This window comes from Trichoderma atroviride, chromosome 6, assembly GCF_020647795.1.
Source record: "Trichoderma atroviride chromosome 6, complete sequence".
Classification (NCBI taxonomy): domain Eukaryota; kingdom Fungi; phylum Ascomycota; class Sordariomycetes; order Hypocreales; family Hypocreaceae; genus Trichoderma; species Trichoderma atroviride.
In genome coordinates, this window is record NC_089405.1 from 3,976,981 (window position 1) to 3,998,733 (window position 21,753).

Consider the following 21,753-nt stretch of genomic DNA (forward strand, 5'->3'; position numbering starts at 1 on the left):
TGGTAAATGTGTTTATAAATATCTTGAGCTTGGTTGACTCGGCACTCGGAATGGCAAAAAGGGAGCAAGGCTACTCAAGTCTCGTATAAAGGAGACAATCTGTTTTATGGCCTATTTTGACTTGCTGGTCGTACTTGCCGATGGTGACTTACACGCCACTTTGTAAGAAAACCCGCATTCCGCATAATTCCACTCGACTAGTAGATGAGTACGATTGTTTGTAGGAGAGGAGAGAGCGGAACGGGAGCGGGAGCGGAGTTAAGCCTCGAACCTTACCTCTTCCATTATGAGATCGAAGGAACCCGCTTCTAAGTTTACGTCGGTGCCTGGAGAAGTTTTGCACCGATCTAGAAATATATCTCATTGACGTCAGACTGGTTGTCTCTCCATTTATTAGTTGTGCTGTCAAATCTGTGCAAACACTCTTCAGTCAACTTTCCTCAAGACTATATTGTCTCAAAACAAAACCTATCTCAATTAAAACAACCAATATCAACATGTCTACTCTTTCATCAATGAAGATGACTTGGGTTTCATTGGACTTGGGCAAATGGGTATGTACTATTTCATGAGATGCAAGACATAGTGGCTGAATGATCGCAGGGTACCCCATGGCCAGGAACCTTCGCTCCAAGATGCCTCGCGCCGACCCTCTCTTCGTTCTTGATATCAGTCAAGCTACGTTGGACAAGTTTGTTGAGGAGACTGGACAAGATGCAGCAAGCGCAGGCGTGGAGGAGGGCGCTTGCCAAGTACAAGTTGCCAAGAATGCCAGAGAGGTTGCAGAGAAAGCAGTAAGACACTCATCGGTATCAGAGAGAAATCATCTGCTCATACTAACGGTGCCAGGACATTATCATTACCTGCCTTCCTACCGTCAAAATGGTCAAAGACACATTCGCTCCCATGATCAAGGAGGGTTCTCTACCGTGACGCAAACATAACAGATGCTTCATCGACTGTTCTACCATCGACCCACCATCATCCCGAGAGCTAGCAAAGTCCGTGAGGGAGACGCTAGAGAGCCGTTTCGTAGACGCCCCAGTCTCAGGGGGGGGGCCGTTGGCGCCCAGGCCGGGAAGCTGTCGTTCATGTTTGGGACGGATGTAGACTCTGAAGGCTTAGTCGATTATCTCAAGTCCGTCCTCTTACTGATGGGCACCAAGGCTTGGCACATGGGAGGGCAAGGGTGCGGCGTATCTGCAAAGTTAGCTAACAACTATATCCTGGCCATCAACAACATTGCCGTGAGCGAGGCGTTGAACATGGGCCGCGAGTGGGGGCTCGACCTCCACAAGCTGACGGAGCTGATCAACTCTTCCAGGGGACATTGCTGGCCCGTAGAGGTCAACAACTCCGTCCCCGGCGTGGTGCAAGGCTCTCCAGCCTCCAAAGAGTATACGCCGGGCTGCCCGGTGAGCATGATTAACAAGGACCTGGGGCTTGCCATGTCTGGGGCGTCGGACGCAAAGACTCCGCTGTTGCTGGCTGAGACGGCTCGCGAGGCTTACAATAAAGTGGACGGGGAGTACCAAGGTCAGGACTTTTCGGTCGTGTATCAGTACCTCAGCCGCAGGTCTTCTGCCTAGGTCGCATAGCTTTATGTATACTATGATCAATAAACTCTGAATTGTTGAGATGATAATTCTGCCCTCGTCGACGCGTGTTCCAGTTATTCTCCAGAGGTTGATGCCTTTACTTGTTGGCGCCCAGGGACATGCACAACGTCACAGACATTCAAGGAATCATCGGCAGTCAACAAAGATGATACCTAACCCAGACCGATCTGTGACTCCCGTGGTTGTATACCGGGCCTTGAAAACGATGTCATATTAATGCTCTTCCGCTTGTTCTTCCGCTTGTTCTTCCGCTCTACCGCTCCCGCTCATCCCGTCCTCGGAACTCTACAAAAGTTAAGTTATAATATTTTTATATAAGCTTTTTTATAAATAGTAATTAGAATTATTATAACCTTTTAGTTTTTTTTTTATTAATTACTTATATATATTAGTTTAATATATAAAATTATTCTTATTAGTTATGTATTCCAAGGTTCTTCTAGGGTATATATTATATTAAAGTTTTTAAGAGTCAAGTAATAATATTTAGTTTATATTAAGCTGTTAGTTTACAAAAGTAAATAGATAATAATATTTATCTTTAAGAAACATAAAACAATATTAAGTAATAGTAATTCTAAAATACACAAAAATACTAAGCTAAAAAAAAATATTATTTATAGCATTAAAATATAACCTTTTACTGCTTACTTAGTTGTAATAAAACTATAAGATATTAAATTATAATCTCTACTAAGTTTTATATATCTTAGAGTAAGTTAATTACAATAAGAAAAATAAAGCAGCTGCAACAACAGCAAGATTTAGCCAATTCATACTAATACCAGCAGTTACAATTACTGGGCTTTTAGAAACTGCTGGTATAGATATAAGCGGCTCGTTCTGCTGAAAGTAGGCCGTGTTTTCCGACGCTGGTTCGTCCACCTGTGATATTGGGATTGCCTCGTGAGAATAGGTCGGACACAGCTTACTGGAAAACTTCGTATGCGCACCGTCATCAGCAGTAAGAGTACCACAGTCCTTGCAAAGCGCTGGCTTTTCAAAAGCAGCGCTCACTGTAGCTGTTAAGACTGTAGTACAGGGAGTTTCAATAGAGAAGTGTTGGCCGTAGGACGTTATAATTGTTGGAGCTATAGAGCATGTTGCAGTGAATGTTATGGCGGGGACACTTGTTGGAGTAGTGGTAGCCATATTTAGTATAGTAGCTGTCATCTTGGTTGGCTTGCCCCTTGTTGTTGTAACAGCTGTACTAAACCTTACTGTCTTAACTGATGCAGTGTTTATATCTTCCATAGTAGTATAAATTCTTGCAGTCCTTGAACTTGTTTCAAGGGCTGCAGTATTATAAATTCTTATAGTTTTCGAACCTGTTTTCATTGCTGCAGCATTATAAATTTCCGTCGTTCTTGAACCTGTTTTAATTGCTGCAGTATTATAAATATTTGCTGTTTTTGAACCCGTTTTTATTGTTGTAGCATTATAAACTCCTGCAGTTCTTAAACTTGTTTTAATTGCAGTAGTATTATAAATTTTCGCAGTTCTCGAACCCGTCTTTATAACTGCAGTATTGTAGGTTCTTGAAGTTCTTGTCCCTGTTTTAATTGTTGTAGTAGTTGTAGTATCTGTAGCTGTTGTAGTAGTTGTATCTGTGGCTGTTGTAGTAGCTGTTGTTGTAGTAGAATCTATGGCTGTTGTAGTAGCTGTTGTAGTAGCTGTTGTTGTAGTAGAATCTGTGGCTGTTGTAGTAGTTGTATCTGTAGCTGTTGTAGTAGCTGTAGTAGAATCTGTGGCTGTTGTAGTAGTAGTAGCTGTAGTTGTTGTAGAATCTGTGGCTGTTGTAGTAGTAGTAGCTGTGGTTGTTGTAGTAGTAGTATCTGTGGCTGTTGCAGTAGTTGTAGTAGTTATTGTTGTTGTTGTTGTCGTTGGTGGCACAGCTGGACAGGCAAGCCCGGCGTTAACGTTATTGGTATCCAAAGTCACAGCGCCATTCCTGGCGTATAGCCCTCCATTAGAACTTGCACCAGTGACCAAAGTGATAGATTGGAGCGCCAGCACGTTGCCAACAAAAGTAGTCGTAGTACCAATAGTAGCTGAGCTGCCCACCTGCCAGAAGACGTTGCAGGGCGAGGCGCCGCCGATAAGAATCACAGAAGAAGCGGTTGCCGTGGTCAGCGTTGTGCCTATTTGGAAAACCCAGACACTACTTGAGTCGCCTTGGCCGTCAAGTACGAGAGCACCAGTAAGCTGCGCACTGGTAGAGAAGGAATAGACACCTGCAACAAGCGTCATACCGCCCAGGTCCTGGCCAGTCAGGTCAGTGTCAGGCGGTAAACCAGCCGCTACATTGTAAGCAGTTGTCACATCTGCCTGTGCCTGCGCTGCAACTGCATCTGTCATATGGATTACTCCGTTGACGACTACGCCGGGAGGAAAGCCTGATATGGCTGACCCAGGATAGACACCAACGTTGCCACTGATTATCGAGGGACCGGTGTTGGTTACGGCGGATCCACCCAGGACTGCAAATGACAAGGCGGTCCCTAGATTAACTTGGGCTTTGACAACGCCAGTGAAGGCAATCGCGGATCCGAGCAAGCGTAAATAGAGCATTTTGCTAAAGGCTATAATAAACGAATGTGGTAACAGCAAATAACAAGTTTCAAGAAGTTAATAAAACTGAAGGAGTGTAATAGGGATAAACAATCCCACTAGGCGAGTATTATATTCTCCAGGTAGGTTAAATACTTTATATTTAATTATTCTTGGACTGATTCTGGACTTGATATTAATAATAAAAGGAATGCTAAGCTATAGGTAACTTGTAGTATAGTACTTTAATATCTTATATACCTTGGTATGAAGTAGTATTTTATAATATTATCAATCAAGCCTACTATTAAGTATACTAAAAGAATATTTTTAATATTAATTAAGTTCCTTCTTGAATTATTTTTCTAGCTAATAATAAATTAGCATAAATAATACAATAAGCCCTACACTAGGAGTTTTATTTTTTTCTCCCTTAATATAACAAAATTCTACAGTACTAATTTATTTAATAGTACTATTATTATTATCTTATATTAAGAATGCTTTATTAGTAATATACATAAGGAATACTATATGGGAAGAATGCTGTATAAAAGGAGTATTATATAGGAGGAATGCTATATAAGAGGAATGTGGTATAAAAGGAATATTATATAGCTGCGCAAGGAGACTGTTATGTTTCACAATCAGGATTCCAGTACAAGCTGCCTACTTATGCGCAGGATGCGGATAATGGTATGTAGTCGTGGTGCCAGGATTTAGCGTTGCTAAGCTCGTGGAATCTTTGTGAACCCTTGAGGCAGGGTTGTGGAATGCTGTCTCGGGGTTTCGCGGGCAACTAGCTGCGCAATTCTTTCCGGACTGTTGACGCGGATGAATTGAGCATTCCGATGTTGTGGCATTGGAGGAAGATGGCCAGTGTTGGTGCAACAGCAGTGAAGTAAATGCACTATGTCGCTGAGCAGTTACCGTCTTGACGTTTCGTTGTCTTCGTTAATGCCTTTGTTGTTAGCCCTCCTGTGGGCCTCATTGACCATCCTGTGTCTTTTATGTAAAGCTTGATATTACTGTTGTTTATTGACCCTATGTTGTTGAAACTTGCATCTCCAGACTCACGCATAAAAAGCTAACAGCTTCTCTATATCCTCACCCTCCAGCTCGACGCTCGACGCATCCCTTAAACCATCCCCCCCCCAGCTCACGTTGCAGCTAGACAACCCTGTTTTAGCTTCCTTAATCCTACTTTTTCAACTTCAAAGCGTTATATATACTCTATTCCCAACTAATTTGCTTACAGCAGCTACTATATATCTTAAGCTCGCTTAGAATATATACTCAAAGCACCCGCTATAATTATATAACTACCTCTCACATAGCTTACTCTTCCTATTTTTTTGCCCTCGATCCGAACTTTAATTGCGCAATTTGTTTATTTCCTTAATTATGGATCTTCTACATTTATGAAAACAATTATTTCTGCCCTAAGGTATTGTGTAAAGCCCTTGATGCATCTAGAAGGGAGATCCGCCTTAACGCTCTGCTACCCAATAAAGGACTCGGATTAATAAATGCGAGTTACCGCATCAATGTGTCTTTGGCTAAGGTACCTGGGGCACCCAATATTGCTTGTCCCATACGTGAATCATTGTGAAGGATAGTAAGAATGCACTGTGACTTCTTTGCTAAAACAAACCTCTTTGCATTCTCCGATAGAGACTAGAAGTTTCAGGATTGAAGATAGTAAGAGACGGAACTGTATGCTGGTAACTTGTGTTATCTTGTTAACTGTGTTTATGTTGTCTATTGATTTTGAGCAGAATAATCTCTGAGATATAGCCTTCAGTTTGCTCCTTTTTTTCAGGCTGGGTTTCTTATCAAGCGAGCTCGAAATAGCTCCATTGTTTAATGTTAAACCCCATTATTTGTCTGTAATAGTCCATAGAGCCATGTTGTATTGTAGTCCTTATACATGAATCGGTTAGTCTTTCCTTTTACAGACAACTTGCTTAACTTACCAATTCAGGGCCACTGGTATTGTCTTTAGCTTGTTAATGTGTTTTACCCATAGTCTCAAGGATGCATTTCCTAAGCGAGCCGCATTGGTGAATTCACTGGAGTTTAGTGCGATACAGGTATAGCAAAACTGTATGACGACACCATCTATCAGCCCCTATGTTAAATGGCGTGTTACAACAGCTTGGTGTTATCGGAACATATTGTCCGCCGCTCGCCACTCCTCGCCTGACGCACGATGCCAAACATAAGCCATGTACCTCTCCAGCTCTTTAGGGTACTTAAAGAGTGCCCGCTCATTTGGTCAGTCAGAACGTTAATTGACTCTCTCATTTACAGTTGCCGTCACATAGTCCCCTTGGCTATTAGCATATACTACATGGCAAAGAACAAGATGGACTCTTTAAGGATTTTCAAGCAGCGCTCAGTGTCTGGCGACAATAACCGCAACCGTGATCGCTTTCACCCTAGCACAATACAGAAGCATCTCATTGCATCAGCTGGGGAGTTTGTTGGAACTTTCTTTTTCCTATGGTTCGCTTACGCTGGCAGCATGCAATACATAAAGCAGGCTACCTTGTCACCACCCTCTGGGGGAATAAGCGATACAACTGTCTTCTTCATTGCGCACGTATACAGCTTCTCCCTACTCGTCAATGTCTGGGCGTTTTACCGTATAAGTGGTGGTCTGTTTAATCCTGCAGTACGTCTCTGTCCCTCCCTCCAGCGCCTAAACACCAGAAAATCTACGTGTCCAAGGTATGCTGTGATGCAGAAAATGGAGTAACTGATCGTCAACTCAATAGGTAACGCTCGGCATGTGTTTGGCGGGGACGCTACCTTGGGTGCGAGCCGCCTTCTTAGTCCCAGCACAAATCATCGCCAGCATGTGTGCAGGCGGTCTAGCACGCTGCATGTTCCCAGGTGACCTTGCCGTGGCCAACAGTGTTCTCTCAAGCGACACATCGATCGTACGAGGTCTCTTCATTGAGATGTTTTTTACAGCCTTCCTTGTATTCGTTGTATTAATGCTCTCTGCCGAGCGTTCTAAAGACACTTTTATCGCACCCATCGGTATCGGATTAGCGCTGTTTGTTGCCATGCTAGCTGGTAAGACACCTACTGAGAAGTTCCGCATTATCTTCATGCTAACACATTAGTTGTCAGGGACTTCTTACACCGGCGCATCACTCAATCCAGTTCGCAGTTTCGGATGTGCCGTCGCGACGCCTAGTTTCCCTGGTTATGAGTGGATCTACTGGCTTGGTCCATTTATGGGCGCTTTGGTGGCTGCAGGTTTCTACCGTTTTGTCAAGTTGTCTCATTACGAAGAAGCAAATCCCAACCGGGAGGAGACGGACCATCCCACCGGCGACCAGCCATAACCAGCACAGCACTCTTCAGTATAGCCGTTTCGATAAGGGAGCTGATGGGGCGGCCAACCATGTTGTATTCTAGAGTGATGGTGGATTTATCCTTGCACAATGACAGTCTGGTTTTAAATACATATACTTTGTGGTAAGCATTTCCTAGCAGTATAATATTCCCTTGTCTGAATATAGTTATACTCACCTGCTACAAGATCTTGTTCTAGTATACCTGTGCCGCATCCTGACAGTATACAATTTTCTTCTCCTGACCCTCTTTCTGGACTGAATTATTCTTATAGGTATAGGAGTAAATACCAATTAGCTTGTTTTGTGTACCCTTTAAGCCAACTGATGGGTTTTCTGGAAATATCTCCTTTTCAATTTTCAGGGTATGCGTAGCTATTGCATAGCTTCCTAATAACATTTCTTGTTAGCAATCACCAAGACTCCCTCAAAGGTTGCTATTTTGTGCTAAGTCTTTAATGTATTTATTAAAGCTTTAGTTTGTGATATTAATTGATCCTTGAGCTTTGGAATATAGTAACAACTTTACTGCGGATTGTTCTTGTTGCGAGTTACTTGATCAGAGATATTACTCTTGTCTCCCTTGATCTATACAAACTTAAAGGCCATTAAATAGTTAACTATTTCTCTTATATTTTTTCTTTGTATATTAATTCTGTTTCCCCTAAAATAAAGAAATATAGGAAGATTTATCCTTTTGTAAAGTTTCAGTTTCTTACAATGCTATGTCTTCTTATTCTTTCTGTTTGTAATACTACCATGCAGCTAATTTACAATATCCAGCCCTCGCTGATGCTAAAGTATTATTAGACTTATTTTTATAACAGTTGTTTGTTTGGAAGCTGATAACATTAGTCTCCCCTACCCTATGTTTACCTATATTATCCGCCGCCTTCCTGTATAACAATAAATGTCTAGAGCATCTTAGCTATTGAGACAATATAATCTCTCATTCTAGTATCTTGTGACCCTTCGGGATTTTCTCTATGTATTAGTGAAGGTCTTCCATGGCCGCAGCCAGGGCCTGGTTCGCGATCATTGTTGTTTTTTTATAACTATCTGCCTAGCCGAATTGCTTGGATTTACAGCGCAGAGAATTCTATTATCAATAATCGATCATCCTCTTCCCACAATGTCTCAAAGGTTAGAGGATACTGATCGCTAGCCTTTCTATATCTTAGATTGCATAATGCAAAGTTGTCGATTGAATACTTGATCTATAGCAGAGCATCGCCTAAATCTGTTACACTGTATACCAGTACATGTAAGTTGTAGCAATATCCCGGCCCTAGGGCCAAGACATTACCTTTACGCATTTCACATTTGGCAACTCTTTCCACTAATCAAGTTCCACAACTTTTACTGCTGACAGCTTCACTAACAATACAGAACTGGGTAACACAAAGATACGCCTCTAAGTCCATGCATAATTCCTCGTGAGCTTTTGTTGTAACCATAGCAGGGCATAGCTGCGCAATACGCTCGGGATCTGTTAGCTCTAGTACCAATTCTAGATCTGGGTTCCCATACTGCTTCTCTAGACCAGCGCATTGGGGACAAGACTCACTTCTTACGCGGAAGATTGGCGTAATATTCATATTCAAGTTCGAAGCCACCTAGGTGCACCCAAGCCGCAGTCCACTGCCCTCCCCCCCGGCCCCCCCCCAAAAAAAAAAAAAAAGCATAGACGCTTCAAACGTGGCTTGGAGCACCTGCTTTTTTTTTTTTTTTTTTCGCAGCTCTTAATCATCAGTCTCGGGTGGTCTCGTGGCCTGGACCTCGGCTGAGTATAAAAATTAGACGTGAATGTGCGCACAAACTGACGGCCCCGTGGCGTCACGATGCTACCTATGCATGCGTCATCCGTATATCATAGGTAGTATAACCCTCTTAAATCTCGCGTGGCTCGCAATCCAAAATTTTTAGACTTTTCTTGTATATTTCTTTTCATTTCATCGCGACCTTGTGGAACTTTGTTCCTTGTTGCCACAATGTCACAAAAGGTGGTAACACGCCATCTAGTCCTTGACCAGTTGTCTAGAGTCTCACTGCTCAGAGGTCAAAGTGGAACTGGAGGTCCATCAGCCGCATTACCCATCAAGAATGTCCTTACACACCCTATCAATTCAACTAGCGAAGAAAACGCCAGCGTTTTCTTCATCGGAACTGCTACTACAGTTCTTGAATGGCGTGGTTTCCGCATTTTGACTGATCCGAATTTTCTACATGCAGGGGACCATGTGCATCTTGGACCTGGAGTAACTTCACAAAGAAGGACAAATCCAGCTGTTGAACTGGATAAATTACCTCATTTGAATTGCATTTTACTGTCCCACTACCATGAGGATCATTTTGATCGGATAGTCGAAGATTCGCTCAATAGGAACTTCCCTATTATTACGACCCCGCATGCGAAAGGATGTCTGACCTCTTCATCTAGATCAGAGCCTTTCAAGTCTGTTTATGCCCTCGATTTCTTTGAAAGCATGCTTTTGGAATGCCGAAACAGCGGCAAGACAGAAAAAGACGAATCAAGGACATCTGCGATAAAAGTAACCGGCATGCCAGGAAAACATATCCCTCCCGGCCCTATCTCAAAGTTGAACGACTTTTTGAATGCTGTACCGCCCACAAATGGATGGCTCCTTGAGCTGGGCTGGGTAACTGGTACAAGAGACATCCGTGACAATCCAGCTTCCGAATTCGATGCAGGCTACCGCATCTATATATCTGGTGATACATTATTTGTCGACGAGTTACAGGAGATTCCAAAGTGGCTTGAAGGGAAGCAAGTTGATCTTATGCTAATTCATCTTGGAGGCACCACAATTCCAAGCGCCCTCGCTCCGTTGGTAATGGTGACTATGGATGCCAAACAAGGGCTCCAGTTGATTCGTCTTGTTAACCCAGATATCACAATTCCTATACATTACGACGACTATGATGTTTTTCTTTCGCCATTGTCAGACTTTATGAAAGAGATCGAGCATGCTGGGCTACAGAACCGAGTCGTCTACCTCAATAGAGGAGAGCAATACCAATTCACTGTACAATAACATTACATTTTACTTATATCTGTTATCAAATATCATAGTCATTATTGTATCTCAGCAGCAGCTCTTCTCAGTTTGCGACGCATAAATTCGCTTTGTAAAAGTTCTAGAGAAAGCCAAGTAGAAAAAGAAGACCTAAAGCCTCATCTTTTCCAGTGACTTCACCAAGGCCGTCAGCTAAAGACGAATAAAGGTCGATCGTACTTATTTAGTACCGAAAAGCGAATTTGTCTCACCTTCCTAGGCCCCAATCAGTATACTGCTCCATAGTTACGGCAATTAGATACTCAGAGAATACTCTTATCGAGAAGAATATTGCTACCCTTCAAGTTTTGGTGATTTAGGGATCACAGAAGCCTTCGACGTTCAATTACGTCAGTCATCCTAGATCGAAGTTGAAGAAAAAATAAGAAAAATAACCGGTGATGAAAGCTAACCCTCGGCCGCTTTCTTTATGCTCTGGTGTTAGCCAAGTAACTTCACTACTGCGTGTACCCGCGCCTGGCTTACTCTCAATCGTGGATTTTTTTTTCATTGGACTGGGTCCATCGAAAGAATGGTGTCCATACAGGTTCTTCTTTCTTCAGATTGTCCTATTATTCTAATCCAGAAGCATTGGTAAATTCCTCTAGCAAGAGATTATCGTCAATATCATAGGCTAGATTCTCTACCGTCGTAGAGTTCGAGATAGGACCTTCAAGATCTAAATCTGCCATAAAACCTGCTCTTATAGCCTCATCCAAAGGATCTGCATCGGAGGTTGTACTTTGATCCAGATCTGTTAGGATGTGCCGTGCTGCAGTACTTGAGATATCCCCTTTCCGCAATGCCAGGGATAAGAGGGCAGTGGAAATCGACTTTGTAACACGCCAATGCGTGTGGAGTCGCTCGTAGCCGTATACGCAAAGCAAAAAGTAAAACACCCAATCCTCTTCTTTTGGTTGGTATAAAAGCGCGTTTGCAAGGTAAATTAAGGCAGCATGCCACAAAATAGAGTAAGATGAAGAAGAGAATTTCAGCCTATAGTTCATTACAAGGTGTTTTAGTTGGTGGACTGATGCATTGTAAACCCTGTCCGCAGAGCTCTCTGGGCTGCTAAAGGTTCGCAAATGACTGTGACGTAATGGACCGGAAACTCCGTATCTGAATATATCGAGGATAGATGCATGTAGCCAAATACTGGAACGCATTAGGGCCGAGCCATATATGAATAAGGTTCAAAGAACATACTGCATAACCTGAACATAATGCGGATTTTGGTCGTTTCGGCAGAGGTCGTTTGGCAAACTATTGCTCCATGCTAATAACTCGCGAAATTTATACTCCGCAAAACGTAGGCTTCTTGAGTCAGTGGAGGGCTTCTCATTTCCGGCGTACAGCAATGCGACTTCATGCAAAATGGACCAAAAGTGGCATAATTGCGGAAACACGCCTCCCTTGTAGTCGATATCTTCAGTCTTCTTGTTCTCAGAGTCCTTATTTTCCTGAATTTCGGGCACTGGTAAATGTGGAGGGCATTCTGGAGGTACTAAACCCGGTTGGCGATAAAACAAAGACATATAGCTTGAATAAATGTTGAGCACATCAATGAACATTTCCAACAGACTAGGAGTGGAAATTGCTTACGTTGCACAATTGAAAGAACCCCAGGCCGCATACATATAAGCCTTCCTGGACTCCTTTGATAGTATGGATATTTCTTGGAGCGCAGGATTGTCTTCTTGGACCCCGAATAAGCCCAGTCGAACAGCCATGCGAGAGGCCTCGGAGGCGTATGACAAAACTACGTGATCCCGTCCCTGGCCTAGGTATCCTAAACTCAGAAATTGCGCTGCTATTAGGTTTAGTATGCAGTCAGTCTCTTTTTGCGTACGCCATAGCTGTTCTGCTTCCGCACAAAACTGGAGTGTGAATGAACTATCATCAGATCCCTGTGCAATATTCATTTGCTGTATACTGCATTAATAGGACAACCTGGAGGGAACAATGGGACAGGAGCAATACTAACACTTGCCCAGTATAGCAGAGAGTTGACTAGCAGCGAAGAGCAATATTTGGTCTTGCCCTCTATGAGATCCGATAAAAATAGATCAGGCTCGAAAAAGCCTAAAAGAGGGTGGTCGGTTTCAAGGTACAAGGTGATAGTCCGCGCAGCAAGCTCGCTAGATATCGGCACCTTGGTCCATAAATGAATATTCAACCTGGAAAGACGTGGGTCATAGATTTCTGAAACTGAATCTATTGGGTTTGGATCTTCGGTTTGCGCTGGGGTCGATTGGTGCCTGCCCCTGCCTCCCACAATAAGCTGCTGATAGGTTGTCTCCCGCAAAGTTTCCATGCTCCGATGAGGTACCATAGGGTATACGTTGGGGTACTGAGAAGAGAGTTCCAGGACTTGAAACGGGTCTCCCCCTTCAGAACTTGATTCAGACTTGTCTAAAGGTTGTTGGCTGGAGTCAACATCCTGCCTCAATATTGTTAAAATAACTGAGGTATCAATCTCTCTCCTTAGAACTCGTAACCTCTCTAGCGTTTCATCATCGGGAATGGAATTCAAGAGACGTATGACTTCAAGCAAGAGTAACTTTGAGTCGTGGGACAATTCGGAATCATTTCTGTAAATACAGGGTTCGGGACTGTCTTTACAGTTCGAACAGTTCGGCCGTAACCCGTCGCACTAACACCATTGCATGTTAGCAGTTATCCTCCAATGGTTCAGAAAATGTCAAGACAAACCCTAATTTTCCTACGACGACAGGCGTTACAGGCTATAGACACGCCTATACGGCGTCGCTTGGTTGTTGACGCATTACCCGAACTGGATTCAGAGCTTTCAAGGTTCTCGCGACTAGCAGAGCTAGCGGGCTGGATAGGCACATATCGACGCATGCTTGATGTGATATGCGGGAAATCGGAAATGTCAGAAATGACCTTGCCCTATTGGTGTGCCTTGAGACCTCGAGATATAACAATGATAATGTTGCTATATTCAAATCACACATAATAACATAATAACAAGTGGAATTACAAAGATGAAGCTTCTAATGCGGGGTAACACTACATCATTCGGAGAAATTGCCGGTCTGCCTAGCCAATTGCTTCATCCATTTAACACAGGCTAACTCTAAGTGACATAGTAGAGTGGAGCAGTAGCACAGCTGTATTAAGCACATAGAAAAGAACCCTTAAATTTATTGTAAATAACAAACGTCCGATTTGTAAATACATAAACAACACTTGTCACGTTTCATGCCGATTCACTCTCCATCGGTACAAGTTTGAGGTTGATCAATCTGATTGTGCCTTGTGTCCTAAGTATAACCCAAATTAGGCAATGATCACGGCATCTGCTTCTTACTACAGCTGCGATTCCCACTACCGTCCAATAGAGAGACTTATTTCCCAGGCCAAACGCTTGTGCCTGTGGGCCAGGAATCCATTGATTCTGACATTTGAAGGTTTGCTGACGACACTTGGTGCGGCCGGAGAGACAGCAGCGATGGCCGGAAATGGGATTTCTCTTTTACCCTAATCGGCTACATTTGTCCTTAGACTATTAATGAATCGCTCTCTGACTGTATTCTCTAGTCCTCCACAAGCGTCTAATGGTGGTAGGTTTACGTAGGCCGCTTATTACGTCTTGCGCGTAAACTTGCGCTTAGACTTGCACTACAATGGAAACAAGTACACAGGATATTAAACATTTTAACTGAGCTGGACATATATTGTATATTCTGGTTATCGGTGTTCGTCTGAATGGAATATTGTAGTCTCTGACTTAAAGCTAGAAAATTCTCTTCGGGCCTTGTCCCAAGACGCGGCATTGATTGCAACCGCGTCTTATGATAAGACTGTCTCAATCTGGAACTGTCTCAATCTGGAACGCATTAGCAGGCCAGTGTAAGTCAAATCTTACAGATCATACCTGCTTCATCCAAGGAGCCGCCTGGGCACCTGAATTAGGGCCAAAGTAGTGATTCAATCCTGAATGGGTGGTCTTGGAACGGCAGTGAGGGTCTGGGACACGGGAACCAGCCAATGTCTACACGTTCTCAAAGTCTATACCGATGCCGTCATGTTCTTGGCCTAGACAAAAGATAGAAATATATTTACTTCTAAGCTATATGAAAACACTGTTAGGCTGTGGGGTCTAGACGGCGTCGAGCGTGCAATGGTGATTAAAACATTTGATGCCTCAAGTTTCCGGCACAGTCGCCTTGGTGGGTATTTAATGATAGCTAATGACTCTATCAGGATTTGAGCTCTGCAATCAGGCGGTCTAAGATGGGGTTGCAAGGGACACGATATTGGCGCTCTCTGGGCAGTTTCATCGTACGATGAATCATGAGTCGCGTCGGAAAGACTGATAGAAAAGTTGAAATATGGGACTCAGAATTACGCTCTGGGTGCAGCACGCCTCGTGTCGTCGTCGCTGGAAAAAAAAATCGAGATATGAGACTCGGACACAGGAAAGTGTTCATTAACAGTCATGGGCCACAAATATCAGGTTATTGCAGTGGCTTGGCGTCAATACTCTGCATGGATGGTAGGGAGAAGGAATAGTAGGACAATTTCAGAAATTGTTAAACAAGTCATTAAGTTTGGGAAACTGCAGTATCAGGCCAGAGGAGCCTGATTCTGATATTGAAGTCCTACATAGCTGTTCTCTATGTACTGGTAGTTTCATTGATCTGCCTTCTCCTCCCACTCCTTCTGCTCTGTTTTTCCAACATCCCAAGAATAGAGCCACCTGATCCTATTATCCATCGACCTTAGTTGATGGTCGTGAGCATAAAGCTAGCTCCTTCAGCTCCAACGCAGGAGCGAGCATTAGATAATGAGTTGGTGCTGGAAGGGCCAGAGCAGTCGCCGTTGCGGAAGGCCCGGATACCAAGGTTTCGGCCGAAGAAACTCTGGGCGATGTCGTGCTGAACATAAAAGTTGAATGCTTCATGAGCAGGGTGGCATTCACCAATATTTCCAATTGTGAAAGTTTGGAAAGCAGTATCAGAGCAACTTCCGGCGTGCAGATCAATGCTCAAAGTATCAGCACTGGCAAGGCCAATAGCGAGCGTAATGATAGCCAGAACGGACTTCATGTTGGAAAGGTTTATAATATGTAAAGATGTAATGTTGTAAGTGAGATTTGGTTTATTTGCGATGGTTGTTGTTCAAAAGTTTTATCTACAAGTCGAAAGGACTTGATATTTATAACTTGCCTTCGCCTTAAAGCAGAACAGACCTTTACTATTAAAATATATCTGAACGTAATAATTACTCATGATAAAATATGTCAGCTTACTGTTAACTAATCACTCTTGCATGAAGGCGGAGTAGAGCATATTTTCGATGTAAACTTATTACATGTAGTAAGGTATATTTAGAATGCGAGCATAGCTTACCCCATTGCAACCTTGGTTATACGTTATACTATAATTAATGATTTTTAAGAGATTATGACAAATGATAGAAGATCTACTTTGCATTAATTTATAGACTGAAAGAGGACCTAACATTCGGCGTTGGTCTTATACTAGAGAATCTAGACGTAGGTATCTCTGTGGCCTCCAGAACAAAAGCACTGGTATCCAACAGCAAATATTGAAAATTCCATGCAAATACATAGCATGTGTTAACTACTTGGCTGTATAACTTGGTAAAACCAGAGGAAAATTAATAACAACTGACTCTACAATAGAGCTATACAAAATCTATTTTCAGGACTTACCAGGGACTATAAAATAACTAATCAATGAACTACTAACTTATACTAGGTGCCCGCATTTGCTTTCTGCAGAGGATTACGACTCCACTCACTCTGTACTACTACCATAGGCTCTAGTTTATATATAGCTCTAAAACTAAAATAATTTCTGACAGAGTTAGCTAACATCAACTACACACAGAGGGTACACTCGGCCTGTACTAGGAAGGGTAGGAAATCAGACGGGTACTATATCCGAGTCTGTAGGTATAAGCGCAATCAAGTTGCCCGGCTCAACTCGCCCGGAATCAAGTCGAAAAGCCGAGTCGGCCCAAGTTTGGAGCCCGGTTTACCATTGCGGCTAGAGAGGTTGAAAGGCGGTGAGGACAGAATAAGCTGATAGAATTGAGGTATAATGAATCGGTCTTTATTGAATAATATACAGTAGCTTCTTGAGGATGTCTTTTTATTGAATGCATGATTTATTATAGCATCTTTATCTCAGTGTTTGGCCTGCTTGAATATACAATTGAAATAACACATACCTACGTCCTTACGGTAAGTCTACATAGGGCTACGAAAAAGAGCACAAAGCCTCAAACCAAAGGTTATAACAAAGGTATCCTGGATATCAGGCCACAGGGGCGGTCTTGGCAAAAAGAAAGCGGGCGCAATCGCCAAGGAGGGTTCAGGACTCCCAAGCACAAGCAAGAGCTGCTCCACCATTACTTACACTACAAGGTGGGTATAGGAGAAACATTAGGAACTGTTCGAAGATTGGTGGGAAAAAAATCTCCGACCCTGCTACAATATTAACGGCAATAATTTAGCGCGCTTATTATACTCCCGGAACTCCACATACCTTGACCCATCCTCTATAGACTTACCGAAGATTGGAGAGATTTCGGCACAACGCCTCATCTATATATAAGTGCGGGGAATCAAGGACACAGGGATACTTTGTGGAATGCCGATGGGTGGCATCCCGCTTACAATGTATAGCCTACTCGTTGGTGAAGATAGGGAATATAAGTATTAGTAGTATACAATTCGGCAAGAGAAGTGGTCAATTTGCTTCTGCCAAGTGGTCTGTTCAACAATACTTGTACAAAAATTAAACTAGACCCTATAATATCACATTATTTCTACTTTCAGTAAATCAGCTGATTTAATATCTACATGGTTTTATTAAGGCCTGAGCGGGTATAAATGAACCTTACAATCCTAGCAAGTTATCCCATAGTTCTACTCTAGAAACATTAGTAAATTCTTCAAGCAACAGATTATCTTTAATATTACTAGCTAAATTCCTTACAGTCGCAGAGTCTGGGTTAGAGCCTTCAGATTCTAAATATGCTATAAAGCCTGGTGGGATATTCTCATCCATAGAAGCTGTATCGGGGGTTGTACTCTGTTCCAGATCTGCAGAACGGCAGCGGCAGCAGCAGCAGCAGCGTATCGACGATATCCAAGACAATCATCACAATTTCCCCCATCGCTCCAACAATAACAGCAGGTGGTGTTAGCTGCTTGACAAGATAAAGCCAATGTGGCGGTATTGGATGGTCAGGGCCAACATGCTGCCGAACGGGAGCCACGTCTATATGTGAATGACTACTATTCCCAGTGCGTTTAGAGAATTATGTATTGCACTCTAGAAGTCACATAGGTTTGTGAAAAAAATGCTGTTGTAAAAGGTCATTGTTTTTTAAATGGCATGATCTAAACGGGAACAAGGTACAACATGAGAATATTTATTACACTTATTGATTACAACTTGAATAGTTAGTTTCTTGATATAAAATGTAATAATGAAAATTGGTTTGTTTATTTATAACCATTGTTCTCTATATAACTTAGGATCAGGGTGAAAGACATATAAAATCCATGATCAGGCAACTATAACTGATTAGGTGTACTTAAAAAATATAACTTAATTTAAATAAATAACCAAGGGTAAAGGCCAAATTTCACTTTGTATTGGACAGTATTGAGGATACAATTTATGTGTCATCTAATTTGATAGTTGACTTTTCAGCCTTGGGAACAATGCTAGAGCATTTTCACGATTCACCTGAGCGGCCAGGGCTGGATCTTGAAATCGGTACGCATCCTGCCGAGATGTGTGAAAGTCGACTATATCATTATTTGCGTACGGGGTATCACTGCCGTAGAGTATATGGCCAGGCTTGGCGAACTTCTCCAGGATACACAGTACGTTATCTGTCCCAGCGACGGCCGTGTCGTAGTAGAAGCTGCGAGCATCCTCCCAGAATGCATCAGCGTCTTCCTTAGTCTTGTTTATCACACTAGTCGGGCGGCCGATGAGATACGGCAGGGTACCACCAGCGTGTGATAAGATAATCTTGCATTTCGGATTGTTACGAACCGTCTTGTTGAGCAGCATGTCGATCGCGGTTTGGGTCGTCTCGAAAGGATACCTAATGACCGGCTGAGGTAGGCCGCTGACCTGAGCGGTATCGACCGGATGAGTAGGGTGAACGAGAATCACGGCAGAGCGGCGATTCAGCTCCGCCCAAATGCTCTTGAAGTCTGGGTGGCCAAGGTAGTGATTGCCCTTTCCGTAGCGTGTGAACAAGACCACGCCATCCGCCTTGAGAACGTCATAGGCGTAGGCGATCTCGTTGAGCGTGAGCTCCTCGTCCAAGAGATTTGGTAGCGCGGCAAAGAAGCCATACTGATTGGGCCGCTCATCTCGCAACTTGGAACAGAACTCATTGGCCTGCCGGGCCAAGTTGGCGGAAGCCTGAGGATCCTGCAGGATACAGGCTCCTGGCGCCGTGAGGGAAAGAATGGTAGTGCTGATGCCGAATTTGTCGTTGACTTTTTGATCCAACTGGCTTGTCCATTCGGGAATAAACCACCCAGATGGATCCCCGCCGGAAGCCTCTACAGCTGATCAAGTGTGAAAGGTTAGTGGGTCTAATATATAGGTCTTGGGAAAAGCAGCAGTACCTTGGCGGTAGAAATCTGGGACAAAGTGGTGATGAACGTCGATTCTATTGGGCCCCATTTTGATTTGAAAAAGCCAAAGTGTAAATAGAGAATGGTTTCAGGCTGAAGTTCTCACTGGATGAATCTGACTTTACAGGGCACAAGGTGAGAAAGAGTGGTTCCTTTATAATCATAAAAGCCCCAGCTTCCCGGTAACCATAAGCCTCAAAGTCCCCCTCCATAGAAATCTTCCCCGCGATGTGGAAGTAGGATCCGGGGAAGAATTGTAAGCGTATAGGATAAGAAACTTGTGTTGCGGAGGTTGGAATTAGGGCTCTCCAATTAAAACAAGCGAAGCCAATCTGAAACTAAGCAGCTACAAAGTTGGCTCCCATTGCCCGGTAAGTGCAGTCAGAATCACACTTTGAGCAACTGGACAACTGCCCACAATGTGTACCATGACATCGAGACCGGGTCTATACCCGGACCGGGCCCAAGAACCCGGGGCGTGCTTCGGATCCGGATCCGGCCCAGCTTCGGCTCAGGGATTCAGGCATACGGATCCAGGCCTCCGGATGCCTCCCGCAGAGTCACATACATGTAGGTAGGTTATCATGGCAATACTTTTGATGAGCAATTTGCAGTGTCATGTTCAGGTTTCTACTACGGCAATAGACATCATGAAGAAAGGCTCTCCTAACCACGTGTACGATGTCATCATCGTAGGTGCTGGTATTTCTGGCATCAGTGCAGCGCATCATATACAGAAAACACTTCCCGACTCTGAGTATCTGCTTCTTGAGGGCCGTGATAACATTGGTGGTACGTGGGACTTATTCCGCTATCCTGGCATTCGGTCGGACACGGACTTGCATACATTTGGATTCGGCTGGCAGCCATGGCAAGAGAATCGAGCCATCGCAGATGGTGATTCCATCGTCCACTATTTGCGCACCACGGCGGAAAGGGATGGAATCTATCGCCACATTCAGTTTCAGCATCGCATCGTCGCGGCCAGCTGGTCATCCGGGTTGGAGCTCTGGACGTTGGAGGTCGAAACCAAGGCCCGCCGCATTCAGCTACATACCAAGTTCTTGATTCTGGGAACAGGCTATTACGACTACAATGAGCCCCTACGGGCTGAGATCCCGGGCTTGTCTAATAACTTCCGTGGCACTATCGTACATCCTCAGTTCTGGCCCAAAGACCTCGATTATACTGGCAAGCGGGTGGTCATCATTGGCAGCGGCGCCACTGCCATCACGCTGCTTCCCAACTTGGCCAAAAAGGCAAGCCATGTGACAATGCTACAGCGCAGTCCTACTTACATCATGTCCATCGATAACACGACAGGTGGTTCATGGATACACAAACTTCTGCCTCGGACATGGGCATTCAAGTTGGATCGCTGGATGTTCATGTGGATGATTATTATCCTATACAACTTCTGCCGACTCTTTCCAGAGCGCTCTCGGGCTGCTTTGGAAGGCGCAGTCGCAAAACAGCTCCCCAAGGATGTTCCCATGGATCCTCATTTCCGACCACTCTACAAGCCTTGGGATCAGCGCGTCTGCTTCACGCCCAACGGTGACTTCTTTGAGAGTCTCCGAGGCGGGAAGGCACATATTGAGACGGCCCACATTAAGACAATGTCCTCTGACTCTATCATTCTCGATAATGGAAAGACACTGGAGGCGGACGTGATTGTCACCGCTACGGGCCTAAAATTCTGCCTCGGTGGCCATATACGCATAACTATAGACGACGAAGAGATCAACCTCGCCAATCGCTATGCTTGGAACGCAACAATGCTACAAGATGTACCGAATCTGGCTTTTATGATGGGCTATGTCAATGCCTCTTGGACCCTGGGAGTCGAAACCAGCTCTCAGCTCGTCTGCCGCCTGCTACAACATATGCGGAAAAAGCATTATTCCAGCGTTGTTCCGCGCTTGCCCAAGGAATTTCCCATGGAGCGCCGGCCGATTTGGGATCTTGATGCCACGTACGTGAAAAAAGCACAGGGCTTCATCCCCCGCTGCGGCAATATTGGACCCTGGAGAGGACGCACCAATTACTTTGTGGACCTGTGGAAAACCCGGTATGGCAGTATCACCAAGGATTTAGTCTTCCGAGCTGGGAGGCCGTAGCATGTATGAGGCACATGATACGTGCTTGGAAAATTACTGCTGGCTAAAATAAAGGGCCTCAGTATAGATGTTAAGTAAGCTGGTTGGTTTGAGATGACTGCATATCCTACAATATGTAAGAAATGAACTATATAGAATTGCGAATACATGAAGAGGAATAATTGAATTAGTCTCATCCTGGATTTTGGCTTGTATCTATAGGCGAAGGGAGATAGACACTTGAATTATGAAATCTTTGTAATTGCCGTGGAACATATCTGTACTGGACACATAACACGTCCTACTCTTTGTAAACAAGCTTATTTTTGTGTATGGGATCTATGACTGTGGCAACATGTTATTGTCAAAGGAACA

General features: G+C 43.8%; 9 protein-coding genes across 9 annotated transcripts; 5 read left to right on the forward strand and 4 right to left on the reverse strand.

Moving 5' to 3' along the window:
- Positions 1–635: 635 nt before the first annotated feature.
- TrAtP1_011955 (uncharacterized protein) lies at positions 636–933 on the forward strand (the record flags this gene model as incomplete). Its single annotated transcript, XM_014084968.2, has 2 exons — positions 636–794; positions 850–933. The coding sequence occupies 2 exons, from the start codon at positions 636–638 to the stop codon at positions 931–933; spliced, it is 243 nt and encodes an 80-aa protein (XP_013940443.2).
- A 14-nt stretch (positions 934–947) lies between these two features.
- On the forward strand, positions 948–1,589 carry TrAtP1_011956 (uncharacterized protein; the record flags this gene model as incomplete). Its single annotated transcript, XM_066115321.1, has 1 exon — positions 948–1,589. The coding sequence occupies one exon, from the start codon at positions 948–950 to the stop codon at positions 1,587–1,589; it is 642 nt and encodes a 213-aa protein (XP_065971419.1).
- An 847-nt stretch (positions 1,590–2,436) lies between these two features.
- Positions 2,437–4,190, reverse strand: TrAtP1_011957 (uncharacterized protein; the record flags this gene model as incomplete). Its single annotated transcript, XM_066115322.1, has 3 exons — positions 2,437–3,514; positions 3,561–3,570; positions 3,662–4,190. The coding sequence occupies 3 exons, from the start codon at positions 4,188–4,190 to the stop codon at positions 3,178–3,180; spliced, it is 876 nt and encodes a 291-aa protein (XP_065971420.1). The 3' UTR covers positions 2,437–3,177.
- Positions 4,191–6,537: 2,347 nt separating this feature from the next.
- TrAtP1_011958 (uncharacterized protein) lies at positions 6,538–7,528 on the forward strand (the record flags this gene model as incomplete). Its single annotated transcript, XM_014083451.1, has 3 exons — positions 6,538–6,846; positions 6,950–7,253; positions 7,311–7,528. 3 exons carry the CDS (start codon positions 6,538–6,540, stop codon positions 7,526–7,528), a joined length of 831 nt encoding a protein of 276 aa, XP_013938926.1.
- A 1,966-nt stretch (positions 7,529–9,494) lies between these two features.
- On the forward strand, positions 9,495–10,646 carry TrAtP1_011959 (uncharacterized protein). The gene has a single exon (XM_066115323.1). It carries the CDS (start codon positions 9,529–9,531, stop codon positions 10,591–10,593), a length of 1,065 nt encoding a protein of 354 aa, XP_065971421.1. The 5' UTR covers positions 9,495–9,528; the 3' UTR covers positions 10,594–10,646.
- TrAtP1_011960 (uncharacterized protein) lies at positions 10,633–13,599 on the reverse strand. Its single transcript, XM_066115324.1, has 6 exons — positions 13,327–13,599; positions 12,599–13,267; positions 12,217–12,539; positions 11,821–12,153; positions 11,101–11,769; positions 10,633–11,040 (listed from the first exon to the last, which is right to left on the reverse strand). The coding sequence occupies exons 1-5, from the start codon at positions 13,477–13,479 to the stop codon at positions 11,187–11,189; spliced, it is 2,061 nt and encodes a 686-aa protein (XP_065971422.1). The 5' UTR covers positions 13,480–13,599; the 3' UTR covers positions 10,633–11,040; positions 11,101–11,186.
- Positions 13,600–15,362: 1,763 nt separating this feature from the next.
- On the reverse strand, positions 15,363–15,689 carry TrAtP1_011961 (uncharacterized protein; the record flags this gene model as incomplete). Its single annotated transcript, XM_014084972.2, has 1 exon — positions 15,363–15,689. One exon carries the CDS (start codon positions 15,687–15,689, stop codon positions 15,363–15,365), a length of 327 nt encoding a protein of 108 aa, XP_013940447.2.
- A 2,619-nt stretch (positions 15,690–18,308) lies between these two features.
- On the reverse strand, positions 18,309–19,328 carry TrAtP1_011962 (uncharacterized protein; the record flags this gene model as incomplete). Its single annotated transcript, XM_014083283.1, has 2 exons — positions 18,309–19,210; positions 19,271–19,328. 2 exons carry the CDS (start codon positions 19,326–19,328, stop codon positions 18,309–18,311), a joined length of 960 nt encoding a protein of 319 aa, XP_013938758.1.
- Positions 19,329–19,929: 601 nt separating this feature from the next.
- On the forward strand, positions 19,930–21,399 carry TrAtP1_011963 (uncharacterized protein; the record flags this gene model as incomplete). The annotated part of the gene is made up of 1 exon (XM_014083356.1): positions 19,930–21,399. The coding sequence occupies one exon, from the start codon at positions 19,930–19,932 to the stop codon at positions 21,397–21,399; it is 1,470 nt and encodes a 489-aa protein (XP_013938831.1).
- Positions 21,400–21,753: the final 354 nt, after the last annotated feature.

Bases quoted from the DNA above. Each gene is read 5' to 3' on its own strand.
- TrAtP1_011959 (XM_066115323.1), top strand. From the start codon at position 9,529: ATGTCACAAAAGGTGGTAACACGCCATCTAGTCCTTGACCAGTTGTCT.
- TrAtP1_011960 (XM_066115324.1), bottom strand. From the start codon at position 13,479: ATGCGTCGATATGTGCCTATCCAGCCCGCTAGCTCTGCTAGTCGCGAG. The intron at 13,268-13,326 runs GTTTGTCTTGAC...CAATGGTGTTAG, and splicing joins GTCGTCGTAGGAAAATTAGG to TGCGACGGGTTACGGCCGAA. The intron at 11,770-11,820 runs GTATGTTCTTTG...AATGCGTTCCAG, and splicing joins CATTATGTTCAGGTTATGCA to TATTTGGCTACATGCATCTA.